Source organism: Tauraco erythrolophus, chromosome 10, assembly GCF_009769465.1.
Source record: "Tauraco erythrolophus isolate bTauEry1 chromosome 10, bTauEry1.pri, whole genome shotgun sequence".
NCBI classification, from domain to species: domain Eukaryota; kingdom Metazoa; phylum Chordata; class Aves; order Musophagiformes; family Musophagidae; genus Tauraco; species Tauraco erythrolophus.
In genome coordinates, this window is record NC_141474.1 from 5649059 (window position 1) to 5669036 (window position 19978).

Consider the following 19978-nt stretch of genomic DNA (forward strand, 5'->3'; position numbering starts at 1 on the left):
AATTTAGAATGAAGGAAAGATATTTGAAAGCCTTAAAATACCTTCAGTACTTCAAAATGTTGTACAAAGTCTGTAATTGCTTTCAGTAAAGGTTCAGTAATGCTTAGTAACGGATACATAAATTGTCTGTAAGAACTTGTAAAATCTTTTGTTCAGGCGAAAATTTGAAGACTAACTCCTAGACTCTCCATATTCCTACTGAATTCATGTGACTTCTTTTAAAAAAAAAATTTAAGAAATTTTTTGTAATGAGATATATTTACGTCTTTTGAGCACCTTGGGGAAGGCCACAAGTACTGTGTTTACTTTGGTGGTACTTTACCTCAGAAGAAGGGAAGGTAAAAGGCACTTTACATGCTGAAAATGTTGGCTGCAAAAAATGCTTTCTTTCTGATTAAACTCCTTGTTAGGTCTTCTTTTGCTGTTACTTAGTACATGATGCGTTACCACCTTCTTTGCAAATCTTTTGTAGTCCTTTATTGAAAACTATTCTCGTTTCTGTCAATTTGTTGATAATATCTGTATGCCCAGAGATAATCTAAAATACAGTCGTATTTAGAGTCATCTTAGGTTGTTCAAGTCTGTAGTCAAATAGCTCTTAAGAGTTAGCATTGGAAAGGATGGTTGCTCCCCATCTTTTACTGTTTTGTATCATCAGAAGTATGTTTCAGTATGTTCAATATCGTGTCAAACTTCCTGCTGTTTTAGCCGTCATAGTTTTTAATCTCAAAGTCAATGCTTTTCAAGATGGGTAATTAGTGCAGTTTTAGCCATCTGTCTGTAATTTGAAGTGTGGTTCATTTCTTGCTCACAGTGTAATGTGGGAGTTGGAAGTTCTTAATTAATCACTGTCAATGTGCTCCTTTTTAGTGTTGGGGGCAGCAGTAATTCAAGCATTCAGGAGGAAATTCCTAGTAGGAAGTCTCCCCATGAACCTCGATCTGTAGAGCTTGCTTCTCAGCATTCGTCTGGACCACGGTCTGCAGCATCTTCTCGTTCATCTGCTTCTTCTAAAAAGAGAGGCAAAAAGGAACGTAAGTGCAGTACTTGGCTGTAGAGTGGGTTTTTTGAAGGAGTTTTTAGAGGTTTCGTGTTATGAAAACTGCAGTCTTTCTACACATCTAGAAACTGTAATCTGATACTGATAGGATTGATTTATTCTTCCAGTGATTCCTTCCTAAATTCTTCTTGACACTGATATTCTCTGACCTTAAAACACAGTCACCTGAAATTAAATAGGCAAGAGTTTGTTAACAGTATTGAAAATGTTTCCTTTCCTAAACCAGCCTTCTAACAAATCAGTTCATTTTGATAGCATGTGGGAACTATCCTCAGATTCTGTACTGAGGAAATTCCAAAAGGCTGCTGAGAAATCTGAGTTACGACCACGTTTATGAAGGCAACAGTAAGTTTGCCTGTATATGCTTCATCTTTGGATCACAGATAGTTTTCGTAGTGCATGAATTAATAAATACACTTCTTCCTACAGTAATTCATACATTACAAAAACATGAAGAAACTTGATGTTTGATACACTCTTACTACATAAACAATGGATGACATAAGGAAAAGATCATCTTAAAGTCAATAAAAGGATGAGAAAAATAAGATCAGGCATTCCAAATTATCTCTCTCTATTTTTTCAAAATTCTCTAGCTTACCCAAAGAAAGCTAGGCTTTATTCTAATTATCAGTGTAGAAGAGACAAATGCTTATTTCCTTTATTTAAACTGATAGTGTGCTGAAATGAAAGCTGAGTGACAGTTTTGTTGATAGTGGACACAAAATGCAGAAGGGAACGTAATCTGTAGAAAGCTGCCAAAGTTACACTTCCTGCTTGTTGGATTTCTGGACTTCTAACTCAAAGACATCTTTAAGTGTGTAAAAAAGTTCTCAGTTCTTTGTTTTGGGGCTCCCGATGGTGAAGATGTTCATACTTAGAATACCAAACGTAAACTTTTTGCCATGTTGTTGCTTCTCAGGGTTGGACTCTTTCAGTGGAAGTTCTCACCACTTTCCCATGGAAGAAGATAAAGTGCTATCTGAATTAGAGTGGGGATCCCAACAGATGAAGAAGTCCTTATCAAGTAGCAGAATTTCTAGTAAAGATCATGAGCAGAACCCAGATACAGACAGCACGTTAGAAAACTTGTCTGGACACTCCCTATTGAGGTAATATACAAATATAACTAAGCTTGGTAGTGTTATGGCATGTTATCAAAAATGTCTATGTCTTTCTGAGATGCAAAAGGAAAGTAGCAAATTATCAAATGTTAGTAAAATGGGCTTGCAGAAAAGGCTTTTTCCCCTGTATTTTAAATACGAAAGCCCAAAGTAGATGGCCATAGTAAGAGAAAATAAAAAACTGGTGCCTACCCCAACTACCCCTCTGTTTTTGTAAGGATAAATGGCCAATATAGATATCCTGTCAGGTTCAGTACCTTAAGCACTGAGCAATTTTCGTTTTCCACTTCAATAAATGGTCTGTAAGAAGTGTGAGGGGGGAAAAATATCTAGTCAACCTGTGCAGTCATCTCGCTCTTTTCAGAAGGATCCACAGACACTTTTGGCTGGAGGTGTGTACAGTTAATAATACTCATAAGCCTGTCGAGCTCTGAGCTGATGCTTTTTGAGAGATGAACTGCACCCCAGAACAGAGAGTAGAGGAAGAGAAAAATTATTTTTTCCTGTTGCATACTCTGTATGTTTAGCTATGAATGCAGTTTATTTTCTGCTAATTATGCGATAAAGATAGTTATGAAATACACTTAGCTTAGTTTTCACTATACTTTTTTCTAAAAAGCAACAAATAATATGAATAGTCTTTCACTCATTCTGTGTGGATATAGAATGGTTCTGAGATACCGACTTAGATTGGTGACTTTCACTGATATCCACTATTAGGTTTGAAAGGTCCTGTGACCTCCTAAGATGTGCCAAGTAAAGCAGAACGTCTTCCTGAGGGATTTAAGCAGCAACTGTTAATCCTCCTTGGCTTAATAAAATTGGAATAGTAAATTTAAGAAGTGTCTGCATTATTTTCTGTGTATTTGGAAAAAGAGATCTTTAACTTTCTCATAAGAAGAAATGTCTCTGTAGTATCTTACTGTTTAAGTCAAGTTTTTGGCCTTCAAGCATTTCATTGCATTTTGGTGAAAGAGATGGAGACTCAGGGCAGTGGCTTATCACATTCAGTTGCATTGATACACTGATAGTAACCTGTTTACTTTTTTAAAAAACCTGTTCATCATATTCCGATATCAAAATATTGCCCTAATTTCCAGTGAGTGAAACAAAGTTCTTCACTCAGATTCTCAAAGCAGGTGTGTAAATGCACATGCAGGTGAGGGCGTCCTGACTTTCACATGCCAGATTCCTAACGGGAGACATTGAAACTGCTTGTCTGGCTATGTAGAACATGCAGATCCTATGTTAATTAGGTTGGTTTTGTTTTTTGTTTTTTTTTAGTGTGTGCTAGCTAGGTTTAATGTTTGAGGAGAAATAGGATGCTGTAGAAACTTAACTGTTAGCTGGGATATAGGTATAAAACCCATCTCATGAGGCCATTTCCTAAAGGCAGACCGGGCTTGTGCAAACCATAAAAGACTCTTCCTTTCGCATGGATCTGTTTGGTGTATGTAAATGGAAGAATTGAATTATTGCTTTATTTTCTTTTTAAATGACTGGACTTAGGAGAATATTGACTCCTTTCTTTTTTCATTTCATTGTCAGTTTCTCAGACAAGGGAAGATCGCAGAAGACACCGACTTCTTCCCCATCTCCCAGTTCCCAAAAAATGTTGCCATTTGATTCTATAGGCAATACAGCGGAAAGAGTCAAGTCACCTGCTGGCTTTTCTGGAAGTACAGCGTCAGGGCTGAAGCCTAACGTAGCCTTCCCTGACTTGAGTCTGGGAACTAGCAGGTCTGTAGCAGGAGCAGCCTCAGCAAGCGGTGAGTTGTTTGTTAAAGCCATACCAATCCCAGAGCCATTATGTTACTTTTTTTAATTATTATTTTTTATGTGGGGCACTAAAGTCCATGGAGGTTGACGAGTAAGTTTTATCCCGCAGGATGTATGCGCTTCTCCCCTGCTGGCCTTCAGCATCGTTTATCAGCAGAATTGAACTACCTTAGTGCCATTGAGGAGTCTGTGCGACAGCTTTCAGATGTAGAACGAGTCCGAGGCATATCACTTGCCCAGCAAGAGAGTGTTTCTTTGGCTCAGATTCTAAAGGTAATGGAAAAATATTTCCTTGTCTTAACCTTCCTTTTTTTTTTTTTCATTTTCTAAGAAAATTAATCGAATTATGGCGAGTTATGCTTTTGTTAGCAACGCGGAGAAATTGCAATGGGCATGCTGGAGCACCTCTGATAATGTCTGATTTTTAGGATTAATGTGGTATCTTTCTTATTTACGTTGACACTAAGGAACTGGTGACTAGAATATGTGTCATTAATATACCATTAGCTGGAATCACTGCTTTGGTTGTGTACCTCAGTAAAATAAAAATTTGATTATTTACTGGATTTGATGCTGGATCCCAATGCTGTGCAGTGTAGTTGTTCAGGCTGCATCATTTGTCTTATTCCATGAAAAGAATATTTTTGATTGAAACTTCTTTACGTTGACAAGACTGTTTGTTCTAGTTTGTTGAGTTAATTGATCTCCTAAATCCTCTTTTTTTCTATACTGTGGTGGAGGAGCATAGGGAATGTTTCTTGTCTGCTGTCTACTTAAAAAGGAAGAGGGTAAAATGGTAGGCTAAAACTTTGCTTTAGCAGAAGAGGCACCAGTAGAGCAGATCTAGACCTTTCAAAGATAGTTGCAGCCAGTGGCTAGGTCGAAAAAAAAGTTCTTTATGCTTAACTTTTATGATTACAACTTGTTTTACTAATCTGTAGGCCCAGCAGCAGCGCCATGAACGGGACTTAGCTCTTTTGAAAATCAAGGCTGAGCAAGAAGCTTTAGAAAGTCAGAGACAACTGGACGAGGCAAGGCAGAAGGCAGCTCAGGTAATGCTGCCCTTCAAAAAATGTGGAGTGTGTAAGAGGCAAAATGCTGTAAGTAAATTCGTGCCTACGACTATTCTTAATTTGAAGCTGTGAACATATGGCAATGGTGAAGGGATTTAATATAGCTGAAAAAGTTCTTAGGAGCCAATTTCAAACTTTTTTCCCCCTGGACTCTGAGAAATAAAACTGTACTTATTATAGCCAGAAAATTTGGAAGAGCTGACCTGGCTGTGTTTGCTGTATAGGTCCATGCAGAGTCACTACAGCACCTGGTCCAGCCACGGCAGGAGGCGGTACAAGAGAGCCCATGCAAGGCTGCAGCCAAGCAGGCAGAAAATGCACTTCTTGCTGCAGATGCAGCTCACCAGATCCGTGAGGTGAGGTCCTGAGAGAAACAAAAAGCTGTTCCAATTTCAGTATTATTTCGAATAGTTTTTTGCCTCTAAGTTGTTCTCTGTTCAGTGTCATTCTCTGTGCAACTTCTCCACCTTCGTAACATGACAAACGATAGGACTTTAAAGGAGTTTTTCTGGCGTGGTTACTTAGAAGTCAGTTGGCAGCCGTAAATCCCTATTTACTCTTTTTACGATATTCCAGTTAACAAAATGCTAAGTTTTTGTTCTTCCAGGATAGGTTGATGATAGTGAACACATCTTTAATTTGTAAAAGTTACACTCCATCGGGGATTGATCTTGTATCTTTCGTGTGCAAATTAAATTAGAAAAGCAGGGAAATTGCAGTTTTGCTTACTTTTGAAGGTAGGAGACCAACAAATAAAATGAATAATAAAAGAGAAGAGAATGGAGGATCTTCAGCAGAGCTTTTACCTTGGTACCGAATTTGAAGTTTTCCGTTTCATTCTTCTTATGGCATACAGAATTTTTATTAATTTTCAGTTCAAACAGAAGGGGTAAAACTTTGGATCCAGGTCTGACATAAGGCCATAACCTGCCTGTTTCTTCCAAAGAAGCCATTTTTAGTGACTTGGGAAGGTTCAGTCCTGGTATCTGTTTTTGTCATCCCTAAACCTTGCTGTACTGACCTCAAAATAAGATTTCTGAAATGCTGAAGGAGCTGTCCGGCTCAAGCAAATACACCTGCTGAAGACTTAGGAAGTGACAGTGAATTAGGAAGATATTACAAAAAGAAAAAAAAATTGAGGGGTGTGGGAAGCCAAACCATACAAGTACTTTGAAGTATTCTAGAAATCCACCCAGTTTCGGGAATTTGAAATGCAATTTGTAAAGTCTTAAGAACAAAAATTGTTTCCAAAAGGCTGTGACACTGAATAAAGATTGTAAGAAAAAAAAAAAAAAAAAAACACAAAAAAAAACAAAACAAAAAACCCCCAAAGCAACCTGGTAATATTACCTATGCCTCATCACGTGACTTTTGTTCAAATAACCAATCTTCTGACAAATTAAGATTCTGCTTCTCGCAGAAAAAGGCCTCTTGAGTTGGAAGGACAGGAGGTGGCCACCCAACAGCTCAAGAAAAACGTCAGTGCAATGAATTAACTAGTTCTGGCCAGCTCTGCTGCCTCTGATCAGACCAGGCTTCTGTCTCTGGGGGCGGCTGCTGGAGAAATGTGTTAGTGGAGCAGAGGCACTAAATCAGGATAGATAAAATAAATGGGAGTTGGGCTGGATCAGTGTGGATCCTCTTTTTCCCCACAAATACCTGGACAGAAAGCAGCGCAGAGGAAAGTGGTGTGTCCTTTAGAGTGGAAGTAATATTTCTTGCTCTTTGAGCAAAATGCACTCAAATGGAAAGAAAACATCATTTCTGACCTTTTTTTCCTTTTTTTTAGTGAATTGTAATGTTAGGTCCACAAAAAATGTCTGATTTTGTGGGTATCATTCTAGTGACCAGAGTTTGCTTAAGTTGATCAGAATGATATGATAAGTAATGTTGTGCATGTCTGTAGTTTCTTATCGATAATTCCACTCTGCGTAAATTAGTGAATATATAGTTACAGAGCAGTATACACTTTTTACAACCAAAATTGGTGTGTAATTACAAAACATCTCAAAACCATGTCTTACACTTTTGTTCAATAAATCAGTATGTTGCCTGTGAGACTATTTTCTCTTTCAAAAACATTTTGATGCTGATAAGCTCATTGTATTCCTTTTGGTTTTTGTTGTTCTCAGATGACAGAGTTAGCACGAACCCAGATCTCAGATACTGTCAGTGCTCCAGCTGCTCCAGTCACCACCTTGTTTGACCACCAGCGGCAGCATCATTCAGAATTCATGAAGCAGCTGAGAGCCAGAACTGATACAAACAGGTTTCCCTAATGTTTCACATCTTGGGAAGGGGGAAGTAAGATTTGTTAGGTTTTGCTTCACCTATTCTTGAAGAAAATTGTAAAATATCAACGAGCAAGCATTTAAGAAGAAGAATTTACATTCCATCTTTATGCCCTTAATAGTGTACCCCAAAACTGATATTAACTGCTTCTGTGAAGCTCTGTATAAGAGAGTAAAAAACAATGCTCTGAATGTTTTCTGGGATGATTTAATTAGTCTAAACTTCAAATGGTCTTTTCAGAAATTTTAGATTTTACTACTTCTAGTAAACTGATGAAAGCTTGTGGAAACTGTATTACTCTCTTGTTTTAAGACAACATAGACTTACCCAAAACACTTTTCTTTCTCAGGAAATGTGAATCTACTGCCATGTCACAAGGTAAAGAGGAGACAGGTGACTCAAAACAGACATACTCACAGATGTTTGATAGTTATTCAGAGTCCTCAAGATCAAAGGTTCATGATCAGAGGTAAGACGAGTTTAGATTACACAGGCCATTTTGTTAGCGTTGGTTTGTTTTTTTTTCACTGCTGCTTTACACTGGCTTGAGATTTTACATGAAGTGCCTGGAGTGCTGCTTGCCTGAGGTTTAGATTTGACCCGTTTCTGGTGTTACTTTTCGGTATCTTGCTTGTGTTTAATACTGGATTTTAGCTGTTTGTTTCCTGTTTACTTACCTGATCTAGTTAGGTCCTATGAAGTTTCTCACAGTCCTTCTCTGAACTTGAGCAACTGGAAAGATGTTGTCCTCTGTAGTTCTTCTAATTTAAAATAGTATTGATATCTCACTCATCCTTTATTAAAACTCTAAGGAGAGATATTTGTAATGGTTTGTCGTCAGTACTCATGGCCAGGTAGAGGGTGTGCATGCCTACAAACCACTTGCATTCTAAGGTAGAATAAAAATAACAAGTTCTGCTGTCAGTCAGCAGCTTGACAAGGCTTGCAGTTTTAAAGTAGCCAAACTGCATTTTAAAAACAAAACAAAACCCTCTGCATGCCAGTTATTACTGGGATGTTAATCATGTTATGTACAGCAGTAACGTAAAAGAAATATTTTGAAATGTGCAAAGTAATTTTTAAAAAAAAATTATCTCTTGCTAACACAGTAGTACCAGCAGCCGCCAAGAGAGTCCTTCAGTTCCATCTTCTAAGGAGAATGAGAAAAAGCTCTCCCGTCGTGAAAAGATAACTAGCAGTATTGAAGAGCAGGCTCACACTGTTGTGGATGATTCCTTGCCGAGTGATAGTGTTTTATCACTGCCAGATGAAAAAGGTTAGCTGGATTGTTTGTATGTGATGAATCTGAAAGTGGTCGGGGGGAGAGGGAGGTGCTGTTTTAGGAGTAGTTTCTGAAATAAATGAAGGAATGTATGTGAAGAAAGCTGAGCCCCAGGTGAATCGGTAGCCTCTTAAGAGGTAACAGAGGATGGCAGAGTGAGATGGGAACCTTTGAAATTCTGCACACCAGAGTGATGGAATCTCTGGGCCATTCTACTTTCTGCTGTTCTAGCTGTAATCAAATGTTCACTTGCTGAATATGCAGACTGAACGCCAAATGTTTCAGCTGCCCCAGAAATGTGTTTATACCTGTGTACAGAAGTCTGTTAGATCTTTTGAGGCTAGATAACAGTATTTCACTGTGTCCTCTGACTCAAGGTCACTCTTTTGTAAACTTCTATTTTTCTGCATTAGAGTAGTTGTCTCCCTGTCTTTCCTGCCCCCTAAACTTACTGCAATGAGACAGAGGAAGACTGCATTCGTGGTATGTACCTGAGTGTAAAACCACTTCCTTGATTTCTCCCTCAGATTCCGCTTCTGTTGCAACAGAGTATTCACTGAAATTTGATGAGTCCATGACAGAGGATGAGATTGAAGAAAAGTCTTTTCGGTCTTTGCTGCCCTCTGAGAGTCATCGCAGAATTAACTTGGAGAAGAAACGGGGTAATCGTGATGATTCTGATGAGGAAGTCTCCCCAGAAAAAACAGCTCTGTCATCTATCAAGGTAGGTCAAGCAACCATAGTTAAGGTCAATTAACTGAACTCAAATGGTTAAGCTGATGAGCTTCAAGTGAGCCATTCTTAGTTGTGTTCGCAAACTTTAGGGTTCTTTTTCCCACTGTGGTTCCCTGAGCATCTCACAGCATGATTCATACAACTCTGTGCTTTATGTCATTGTTGTACAAGTGCGATGACTTGGCTTGTGGAACAGTCCATCCAGGTCTTTACCTGTTCTCTTGTGGTTTTGGAGGAGTGACTTTTTGAGGTAGGTTATAAAAGCCCAGTGGATTAATTCTTTCTACTATGCCTACACACAGCTAGGAAGTACAAGAGGATACTTCATCTCTCTGGCCCAAGAGGGGACATCCAGAAACTGTCATGCAGCCCAGGGCAGGAAAAGCTGATCTGTACAAAGCTCAGAGAGGGGAAAACAGCTTCCCTTCTCTCATCCGCTTTTGTGCGTGTGTATCTATGTATACACACACACACTTTGTAATTGAAAAAAGCCTTGGAATTTCTGTATTATCAAATCATGCCAAATTTGTCTTGCCTTCCAGGAGCTAAGCATGCCATTCTCAGGGGGACAAGATAGTTTCTCTAAATTTACCATGGAGATGGTAAGACAGTACATGAAAGAGGAGGAAATGCGAGCAGCTCATCAGTCCTCACTACTTCGGCTTCGGGAGAAGGCTCTGAAAGAGAAGACCAAGGCTGAATTAGCTTGGCTGGAACACCAGAAGAAGTAAGGCATCTCTGAATATACACTGTTGCTGACTTACCATTTTCTTGCACTTCTACTTGAAAATTTTTTGTAAGATTTTTGCTTCCACCCCTCCCTTATTATCAATCAATGGTTGAACTAGTCTTCTGACATCAGTAATCAGTACAAGTGTTATTGTTACTTGGAAAGAGCAGAACCCAGTTTGTGAGTCTGCTTTGATGTTTACATTGAATGCAGTTTGATAAAAGAATTTCACTGACACAGTAGAGCTTCAGGTGTTTCTTGTCAATCAGGGAAGGTAGTTCCCAGCCATTACTCCACAAGTCTTAATTGAAGAATGTATAAAACTGTCAAACAGTTAAAACTTTATTTGCTTGATGTCTCTGAGGTCATTTTAGTTGACTCAGGCCAAGTTTTGTGAATCTGGATATGTGTTGTCCTTAATGATTTGTTTCCAACCTAATATATGCTTTGTCCTGGAACACCACTTGAGGTACCTAGTAATACTACAAAACAGTGGTGGCCAGATTTTGTCAATAATGTTTTTCTGTGATCACTATCTACATTGGAGTACAATTGTTCACCAGATGTTTCCTTACAACGGCTCATCTTTGTAGGTTTGACAAAGGATTGTCAGGTTGTGACCAAAGTGTCCTTCCTTTTGTCTTTCTCAAATGGTGAGCATGCTACCTGTGCAGAACTTCTGCCCGTTCGTGTGAGATCTCGTATTACTGCACTGGCCTTTTTAACTGTGCGTGTCTGTGACTAAACTGTACAAAATATTCCACTATAGAGAATGCCAATGATTAAATACAGGCATATACTCTTCGGCAGGTTAGGAAAAGTAAAAGGCTCATTGTTGTGTACTTTTTTCTTATTTAATCCTTTTTTCCAATCTATTTGCAGGCACTTGCGAGACAAGGGAGAGGATGATAAGATGCCTCCAATTCGAAAGAGGCAGCGTGGTCTGCTGCTGAGGTTACAGCAGGAAAAGGTAACTGATGCCCTCTAGGAGAATCCTATTGAAACCTCCGTGTAGCCATTGAATGTTTCAGACACTGTAAAAGCTAAGAATTGAGAAAACTCAATACGAGGCTTTTGGAAATTGAGAAAACTCAATACGAGCTAGCAGTATTTCTCACCTGTAAGTTTTACTTCCATCTTAGTACTGTTTAACACATTATTTTAAGAGTTCTTCTGTATCAGTGATCTCAGTGGTTGAGACTCAGATGTATTTATTTGTTGATCTGTTCTCTGCTGAAGTTGCAGACTAGTTACTTCATCACTTAATTTGAGTAGTTTTAATACCGTAGCATGGCTACTGTGGCATCTTTAGAGTGTGTTCTTGAGAGCGGTCTGACACAGTTCTTCTGTTATTTTTATACCTAAAAGGCAGAAATTAAGCGTCTTCAAGAAGCTAACAAGGCTGCTCGGAAGGAGAGACAATTGATCCTTAAACAGCAGGCTGAAATAGAACGAATCCGTCAGACTACAATGAAACTGCAGGAAAAACTAAAGTCTGCAGGAGAAAACAAACTGGTAAGTGTTCAGCACAGAAGCTGGAGTATTCCCTCATTGGCTGTGCAGCTGGTGTTTGACTTCAGTGTTTATAGGAATGGAAGGCTACTAGATTGGACCTATCACTTGGAAGTTTTTTCTGCCTCGAATGACCTCATCCTCTTTATCTGAGCAATTTTATGTTTTTTTAAAGCATTGTTTAAGGAAGTTCATTTGGACAAGTTACAAATGTTTTGTTTTAACTGGGCAGTAAATCATGATTGTTAATTCTGAAGTTTAACTAATGACTTAGGGAATATCAGTTTTTTGATGCTTAGATCTCTCAGGCTCTGATTTTGCTCGATTATTTGTCAGATCCCAAAGAACTGAATTTAAGAGCTAAACCCAAAACTTGCTGCTTTGTTTGTTCGTTAGTGTCATTACGTAAGTTTCTTGCATCTGCTTCATGAGATAGCAAGAAAGGATTTTGATAACTGTCTGCCTCCTTACAAAATCTTGAGGAGACACAAGTTTAATAATAGTACTTTAGAAAGGATTGTTTTCCTGTTTGGGTAACTGGATTATGGGGGGTGCGGGGGGGGGGGGTGTTGTGGATACAGTTAGGGGAGAACTTAAATTATGGTGGAAAAGGATGTACTAAAAAACTTTGTGTCAAATAAAAATTGAGTTGGAAAACAAAGTTACATCTGCAAGTGGACAGATTTATCTGAAGTAGTGTTTGATAGAGGAGAAATATCCTAAATTAACGCAATTTTTTAAAAGATGGTAGAGTAACTTTTCCTACTTTCAATGTTGATTTTTTTAACACTTAATTGCAGGAACTTCACAGTGAGGATGACATCAAGCAGAGCAATGGTTGTAGCCCGCTTCCAACTGATGCAGAAACACGCAGCCCTTCCCCAATCTCAATCTCCAGCAGTGAGACTAGTAGCATTATGCAGAAACTCAAAAAAATGCGCAGCAGAATGGATGAAAAGTAACTAATTTTCTTTTTTCTTGTACAAAAGTTTACTATTTTAATAGAACGAGTTGGTTTGGCCAGTATCTGCACTAAAAATGGCCATCAGAAAAGTTAGAGATATTGATATCACATAGACCTTGATCTGAGTTGCCTGAAAAATAGCAGATTAGAGGCATTAATAGAACTATATTAATCTTTGAGTACAATATTTTAAAGGCTGTCATTCTTGCATGATTACTGAGATTCAAACATCGTTAGCTGGCAGACTGTGTGGTCAAAGTTTCATTGCAGAAGATTAGTTTTTAATGTTCTTTGTACTTGATAGGAGTTGGTAAAAGCACATCAATGAAGAGATTTTGATGCTTGTTCATACAAGGAACTTCAACGGACTCTGGCTTGATGGTACATCTTGTCAGAGTTCCTCTTCCAATGAGAAACCTGAAGTCAAATGGTCAAAACGGTGCCTGTATTTTTTTATCTCCCTTTTATTTTGAAGGGACAAAATGTAGGAAGTAAGACTCTGGAGTTACAGTACCAATTTTTGTCTTGAATTGAAGCATAAGTTATAAATAGCAATGGTCTTACACAAAAACTAGTAACTGAGTTTGAAATCTGGCTGACAAAGTCATTGATCTTGGGCATGTGATTTCTACCTTATTATTCAGCTGCTGAATTTCAATTCTAATTGCATTAAAATTAGCTAGGGATTAATTCTGTAAGTATTTTCTTAATTAACGAAGGTGGTATGTGTGTGAGTGAGAAGATAGGCAGTTAATAAGACCTTTGTTTTCCTCCTATGTGGTCCAGAGGTTGGAAAAAAGTTGAAAACGATTGTTTAGTCATCAGAGGAAATAAAGAAGTATATGTGCAGTTCCTGGGTCTGAAAACTAAGACTGAATCTGTTGATTTCACCTGTTAAATTGTTTTGATTCGAAAATTGTTTCTGCATCTTTTCAGTGTAGGAATTACTTTGTCTGCACTAAACATCCCAAATGTTTTACCAGCATGTGCTTATTAGTTTGAAACCTTAAATTCGTATTTGAGACTAATCCATTAAAAGTCTGGCCTCTGCCAGTTACCGCAAGGAATAGTCTTTACTTAAACAATTTTCTTGAACTAATAACCCAAGTAAGTCACTTTATTTTAGTCCATATGGGTGATCTCGGTAATGTTTTCCTCCTGAGACTCCTAACACAGCTGGATAAAACATCAAAAACCAAGCACGGACTCCCTAGCACCCTAGTTGCTTGTAATCATTTGAGAAGCACATTTCCCACACTTGCATGTGTTTGTGTACGATGAAGATAAAGAACAGCAGGTGTAAGTAGGAAAAAACCCAAAACCACGTTCTCGTTACGTGATCTTCATGTTCTATCCTGAATTAATTGGTATTTTATTCAGAGTTTTCTGGTAGGATCTGGTAAACTGAACAGCAAAAATCACAAATAATTTCAAGTTTCTGAAGCATCGTATTACCAAAACTAAACTCTTGGCATTCCAAGCCATGGGAAGACCACCCCATCGTTACAGCAGCAAACTCTTTCTCTAAGTATGTTTCGAGATTGGTAAATGGCTTAAGATGGGGACTTGAAAAGGACGTGCTCTGTAGACCACGTTGGCTTCTAGGGTTTCAAGAAAAGATTTTTCTTCTGATCCTATTTTTTTTGTTAAAAAGAGTGTCTTCATCTTTTTTTTTTTTTCCACCTGAGATTCAGCACACAAAATTTCAAATGATGGTATAGTGTTACAAAGCCAAGTTACAGCTTACGAATTTTGAGATATAGTATTAATACAGTATTAATACTATCAGAGATGACAAATACCGTTTTATATTCAAGACTTTTCGTACTCAAGCCTTCCTATGCTGTTTATACTAAGTATTTGTCCATATTGGGTTTGAAATCTTATTTTTTTCAAAGTGCCTTCGTTTCTAAGCAGTGCTTACGATTGAAGAAAGAATTACGTATTAATAAGCTATTGTTCTTGCAATTACAAGGGATTGTAATAGATACAAAGTATGTTCTACCCTTAAAGGTATATTTTAATCATCAGTCTAAAATACTGCTCACCTGGAGAATAATTTTCAAAAGGTAGATAGCAGGATTTGAGCCGAAACAATTGCTTTTTAGGAGAAACAGCTGGAAGTTGTGTGTGATGTGATGTAATGTATGGGATTGTGTATTTTTGGTGTTATGGTTTTGTCTTGGGTTACTATATATATTTAAAGGAGATAGTATTTTGTGTAAATGTAAATGATTTTCTAGAACTAGATCTTCCTACTTGTATCAGTTTCACACACCTTTTGCACGTATTTTGATAGTGCTAGTGCTTATTGATCAAGAAACAGTGCTAACTTGATATCTTTTTTTTTGTAATGTCCTTATTTGTAAAACACATAAAAATAATATTAAGATAATAGAGTAAGACATTTGGTTTGAGGTGTACTGATAGGAAACTGCCATTTGAAGGGAACGAATCAGGTTGTGAGATACAGCAAAAGGAAAGAAGCTAAATGACAAATAAAACACAAAGGAACTAGAAGAAGGAATCAGGAAAGCCTGCTATGCTGGATTTGCTGTACTCCACAGCAAGGTGGAAATACTTTGGCTTTTTTATGTAGGAGGCAGCTTTAATATTTCTCTTTTGCTAAAAGGGAAGTGAAAGAGTAGTTATGTTTTTAATTTTGATCAATCTGTGTAGCCTGCATGTGAACAGGAGCATGCTCTGTCAAAGAGAATTAACCACTTTCCCCTTGCTTTTCTTGCATATGCAACTTTAATGATAATCTGCGCAATAGAAGAACTAATTAAATGCTTATTTTCATTTGCTTTTCTTTAATATGCTTCTTACTTGCATTGTAGTTGGTAGAGCTATATGGAGCATGCTATTTTTCTATAAATATGATAATTCATTAGGAATTAGCTTAAAATGGTAATTCTTTAGGAAATACCATTTTAAGCACAGCTGTAAATTTACACAGATTTTTTTTTCAAAAAAAAAAACAATAGACATTATCTTTCTGCAGTTAGTACTTCAGATGAAAGAGGCAGTATGTGAGTATTCTGAGACCAGGTCTGCACTTTGTTGCAAAAAAAAAACCAAAACAGCAGCTAGAAGTTGACTTACAGGTATATCTCAGACTTTTCCTGGAATTGCTCGTGTTTTAAAAAGACATTATTTAATCTCTTTTTTTGCCCTTTCACTGGTGCTTGCCTCTGGAGAAGTAATTTTACTGAGGTTTCACCAGGTGAATAAAGACATGTTTAAAGTTTCAGACTAGCAAAGTTCTTCATATCGCAAAACCAGCATGTGATTTCGTGCTAATAATAATACACTCTATTGACAGTTAAAATAGCAGGAGTTGCAGAAGGGTCAGGTTGAGATACGTTAACCCGTGCATGTGAAAGTCTGCATCAAAGTAATGAAACTCCTTCCAAAATGTAAAGAAAAGTACAGCAGTGTGAAAGTAGCTTGCCTTTAATTAACAGAACATGAAGTGTATAAATGTATGTGTTCTATTACCTTCTGCATAACAGTGTATAGTTTTTCTACTTCAGATGTTGGGTAATAACTATACAATGTTAAATGCAATTAATTTTAAAGTTCTTTGCTAGATGCTATCCTTTTCTCGTTCTTTCTGCCTTTTTTGCTATCTTAGTTTTAAACTCTTCCTCCTTATTTTGTAGACACTGCTCTCCTGTTCACTACTTCTTCTCTGTCTTTACGTCTCACCACTGGGCCTCTCTCAGTGTCTGTTTTCCCAACCTCCACCCCAAATTCCAGCTGTATATCTACAACCAATTGGTCAGGTAACTATCTTTCTCAAGTGATAGACTCTTTGATAGAGCATGCTCTGTTCAGGCCTAAAAAGTCAAGAGGTGGTTCATCAGTGAACGTTTTTGACAATTTCCTCACTACTTCCAGATCTTTATTAATGACGTAGGCAGTGGGATCAACTGCACCACTCAGCTTGGTGTCAACTGCAAACCCTCAGCAAGTTTGCAGTTGACACCAAGCTGAGTGGTGCAGTTGGTTCCCTAGAGGGAAGGGATGCCATCCAGAGGGCCCTTTGACAGGCTTGAGAAGTGGGCCAGAGTGAACCTCATGAAGTTCAACAAGGCCAAGTGCAAGGTCAGGGTAATCTCCAGTATCAATAGAGGCTGGGGGATGAATGAATTGAGAGCAGCCCTGCAGAGAAGGACTTGGGGATGCTGGTAGACAAAAGATTGGGTATGAGCTGGCAATGTGCGCTTGCAGCCCAGAAAGCCAACTGTATCTTGGGCTGCATCAAAAGAAGCGTGGCCAACAGGTCGAAGGAGGGGATGCTCCCTCTCTCCTCAGCTCTTGTGAGACCCCATCTGGAATACTGTGTCCAGTTCTGAGGTCCCCAGTACAAGAAGGACATGGCCCTGTTAGAGCGGGTCCAGAGGAGGGCCACAAAAATGATCCAAGGGCTGGAACACCTCTGCTATGAAGAAAGACTGAGAGAATTGGGGTTGTTCAGCCTGGAAAAGAGAAGACTCTGGGGAGACCTTATTGCAGCTTTTCAATATATAAAGTGGGCTTTTAAGAAAAATAGAGAGAGACTTTACCAGGGCCTGTAGTGACAGGACAAGGAGTAACAGTTATAGACTGAGAGGGTAGATCTGTGTCAAGCGTAAGGAAGAAATTCTTCACTCTGAGGGTGGTGAGACAGTGGAACAGGTTGCCCAGAGAAGTTGTGGCTGTGCCTCATCCCTGGTAGTGTTTAAGATCAGACTGGACGGGGCTTTGGACAACCTGCTGTAGTGAAGGTGGCCCAGCCCATGGTAGGAGTGTTGGAACTAGATGATCTTTAAGGTCCCTTCCGACCTAAACGATTCTATGATTCTAGTCTCTTATTCCTACTCTGTTCTGAGTGGCAGACAGACAGTTCACTTTATTCCTGCTGTCCGGTCACTACTTCAGAATAGCTGCTGAAACTGTCTATTTTGGGCTTAAAATCAGTATACCTGGGATATAAATGTACAGGTACAGGTTAGAGCACCAGGTCAGTGCTTCCAGGTTAGTATTAGGAATGGACAGCTAAGGTGCATTATGTTAGCACCAGCAAAATAGACTTTGAAATCATGCTAGTGTAATCTGAGTGCTGCTGCTTCTTTGCTCCCCCAGATTTCCAGCTTCGTAGATGCCAGATGTGGTTTTGCTTTTTTATTTTGTGAAGTTGCCCCTGCTTTTGAGGATCAGTGTGTACCCTTGGCGTTGCAACTGGAACCCTCTAGACTGCAGTAAATGCTAAGGCAGTGTGTGTGCTACCTTGTGGCTCTGACCTTTTAAACCCCAGGGTTCTAAAAGGCTCCGCATCTTTAGCCATGCTGCTTGAATCCTCCTCTTCCTGTAGGTTGAGTGTTGGAACCCTCTTTCTCTCTCATAATTTCTTTTGACTTATTTTTCTTATTAAGTAGTCTTTGTGTGATTAATTTCATGGCTTGGTTGGTTAATTCTCCTCCTGTTTGTGGTCTTCTGGGTTAATTCATTTGACATCTACTTTTAAGGAGTCCTGCTCTTTTGAATCCATGTATTTCAGTCTTTCTCTTTCATTGTCTTTCAAATGGACTTGCCTCCCTTAAGATCCAGTAAACTGTGAAGATCCAGAGGTTCTGATGAAATCAAACCGCGGGTTAAGGAAGAAGAGCAAGTTGCCTTTTGCATTGAGATCCTTGTAATAATCACCTCCATCATGAGTTCCAAATACATGATCTGCTAGACTAATTGGAACTGATGTGTATCTGAAAGGAAGGGCTGCTGAATCTGATAGTGCTGGTGAAAGACTCAACGCAGGCACGGCTGTCCCTGTCATGTATGTCATGCAATTACTGCTGGTAGCCTCGTTTCTTACGGATATTAATCTGTCCGTTTTGCCTAAAAGTAGGCAGCGTTTGATGTTTGTCTGTAGAAAGTGACAAGTAATGCAGGAAATCGTGGCATCTGTCAGCTGGAAGAAAGTGGATGTTCCAGAGACTCTGTGAGCTGCTTCTGGTTTTCACCTGCCCTTGTTTTGACCATAGGAAAGAAGATTGTGGGCATGTCTTACTGGCTTCTGAAGCTTTTGTCTTTTTGTCATAACTTTTCCACTATATCTAAATCTATCTAGGAGGACTCATCTGAATCTTAACCTTTCTGCCAGGTCACTTTTCCAGGGAAGAGAATGAACACTAAGTGAGCAAACAAGGAACGTCCCTCAGCAGACGAGACCTGCGGATTAGCCTGTTGCTTATTCCAGTCTCTGTATAAAAAAGGGGTTTTGAAACATGGGAGATTAAAGAGCACAAATGAAATATCTGCTTTGCAGGTTAAAAACTTTGATGCTAAGTGTTTGGACTGGCTTGAAAATTACAAATCATAGTCATTTGCAAAGCAAAATATCACAAGTCTTTGAAGACTGCCTTTTTAGGCACCACAGTTTCTGTACCAAAGACAAAGTATCGCTCTAGCTGGCAAACCATGTGTATTCTACAGAGTGATTCTGTGACATCTTAAAAAAATTTCAGTCTAGAATATCAATGGATTGATGTGCACTCTTATCTAGAGCCTCACGTGTTAGAGGAAGTGTGTGCAATTGATGTTGAGCTTGCTTCCATTTGCTGTCTTAAAGGTTAAATGCTTTCATCTTGCTTACTTCAACATTTAGAAATAAGACCAGAGACACTGTTGTTCAGGAGCTGGCAAAGAGAACTACTACGTGCACACAACCTATTCATACCTACAAAGTTCTGTAAGAATTTCCTCATTTCTGAGGTTTTCTGGATCACTTCAGAAATCTTTGTCAGAAAGAAAAACAAAAAATCTACTAATTTTCAGCATGAGCTTTGCTTTTTTCCCACTCTTAAACTAGCAGCCAGATCTGTTAGTAGCTGGGAAAAACAGTCCTGCATCCGTATTCTCTTGATGCCGTCAGCTGACAATTAACTTTACAAGTGTGATGATCCATAGAAATGATGCTTAAAGGAAGAAGGATAAAAGTTCCAGTAATTCAGGAGAACTATTAATACAGAATCACCTTCTGTATTAACTATGTATTTGGAAAGAACTGTGGGGCAGCTGGGGTTACAATTTTTCGGTCACTGGGATTAGCAAAAAGAAACGTTCGTTTTTCAGTCACTGCTTTCATGAGGGTTCCAGTTTAATACCACAGGTACTTTACATGTCCTAAAATTGGCAACTTACCCTATTCATTTTAGTGAATAGTTAGTAGCGTTTTTAATGATTTTGAAGATCTTTAAAATGTAAACAGCATGTTTACAGTATGTTGTACACTTGACCTACTGCAAAGAAAAAAAATTCTTTTCTACATCTTTTTTTTTGCAGCAGCAGCAGCAGCACATCAGAAGGGGAGATACACACACTAGGAGATAGTTGTTAGTGTGGATATTATCCTAGAAAACAGTTTGAACAGCTAAAATTCTGGG

At 38.6% G+C, this 19978-nt stretch overlaps 1 protein-coding gene across 4 annotated transcripts in view; it reads left to right on the forward strand.

Moving 5' to 3' along the window:
• The window catches only part of CEP350 (centrosomal protein 350), a 78518-nt gene that overhangs the window by 33387 nt on the left and 25153 nt on the right, over positions 1-19978 (forward strand). For 3 of the 4 annotated variants that reach the window (XM_086617798.1, XM_086617799.1, XM_086617800.1), the window contains 14 exons: positions 871-1034; positions 1983-2172; positions 3733-3953; positions 4073-4236; positions 4905-5063; positions 5261-5392; positions 7169-7305; positions 7678-7797; positions 8438-8604; positions 9138-9334; positions 9888-10072; positions 10958-11045; positions 11444-11590; positions 12388-12545. In XM_086617798.1, the coding sequence (XP_086473924.1) occupies positions 871-1034; positions 1983-2172; positions 3733-3953; positions 4073-4236; positions 4905-5063; positions 5261-5392; positions 7169-7305; positions 7678-7797; positions 8438-8604; positions 9138-9334; positions 9888-10072; positions 10958-11045; positions 11444-11590; positions 12388-12545 (2229 nt within the window). Of the gene's footprint in view, positions 1-870; positions 1035-1982; positions 2173-3732; positions 3954-4072; positions 4237-4904; positions 5064-5260; positions 5393-7168; positions 7306-7677; positions 7798-8437; positions 8605-9137; positions 9335-9887; positions 10073-10957; positions 11046-11443; positions 11591-12387; positions 12546-16216; positions 16340-19978 lie in introns of all 4 variants that reach the window. The other variant, XM_086617797.1, reaches the window with a different exon arrangement.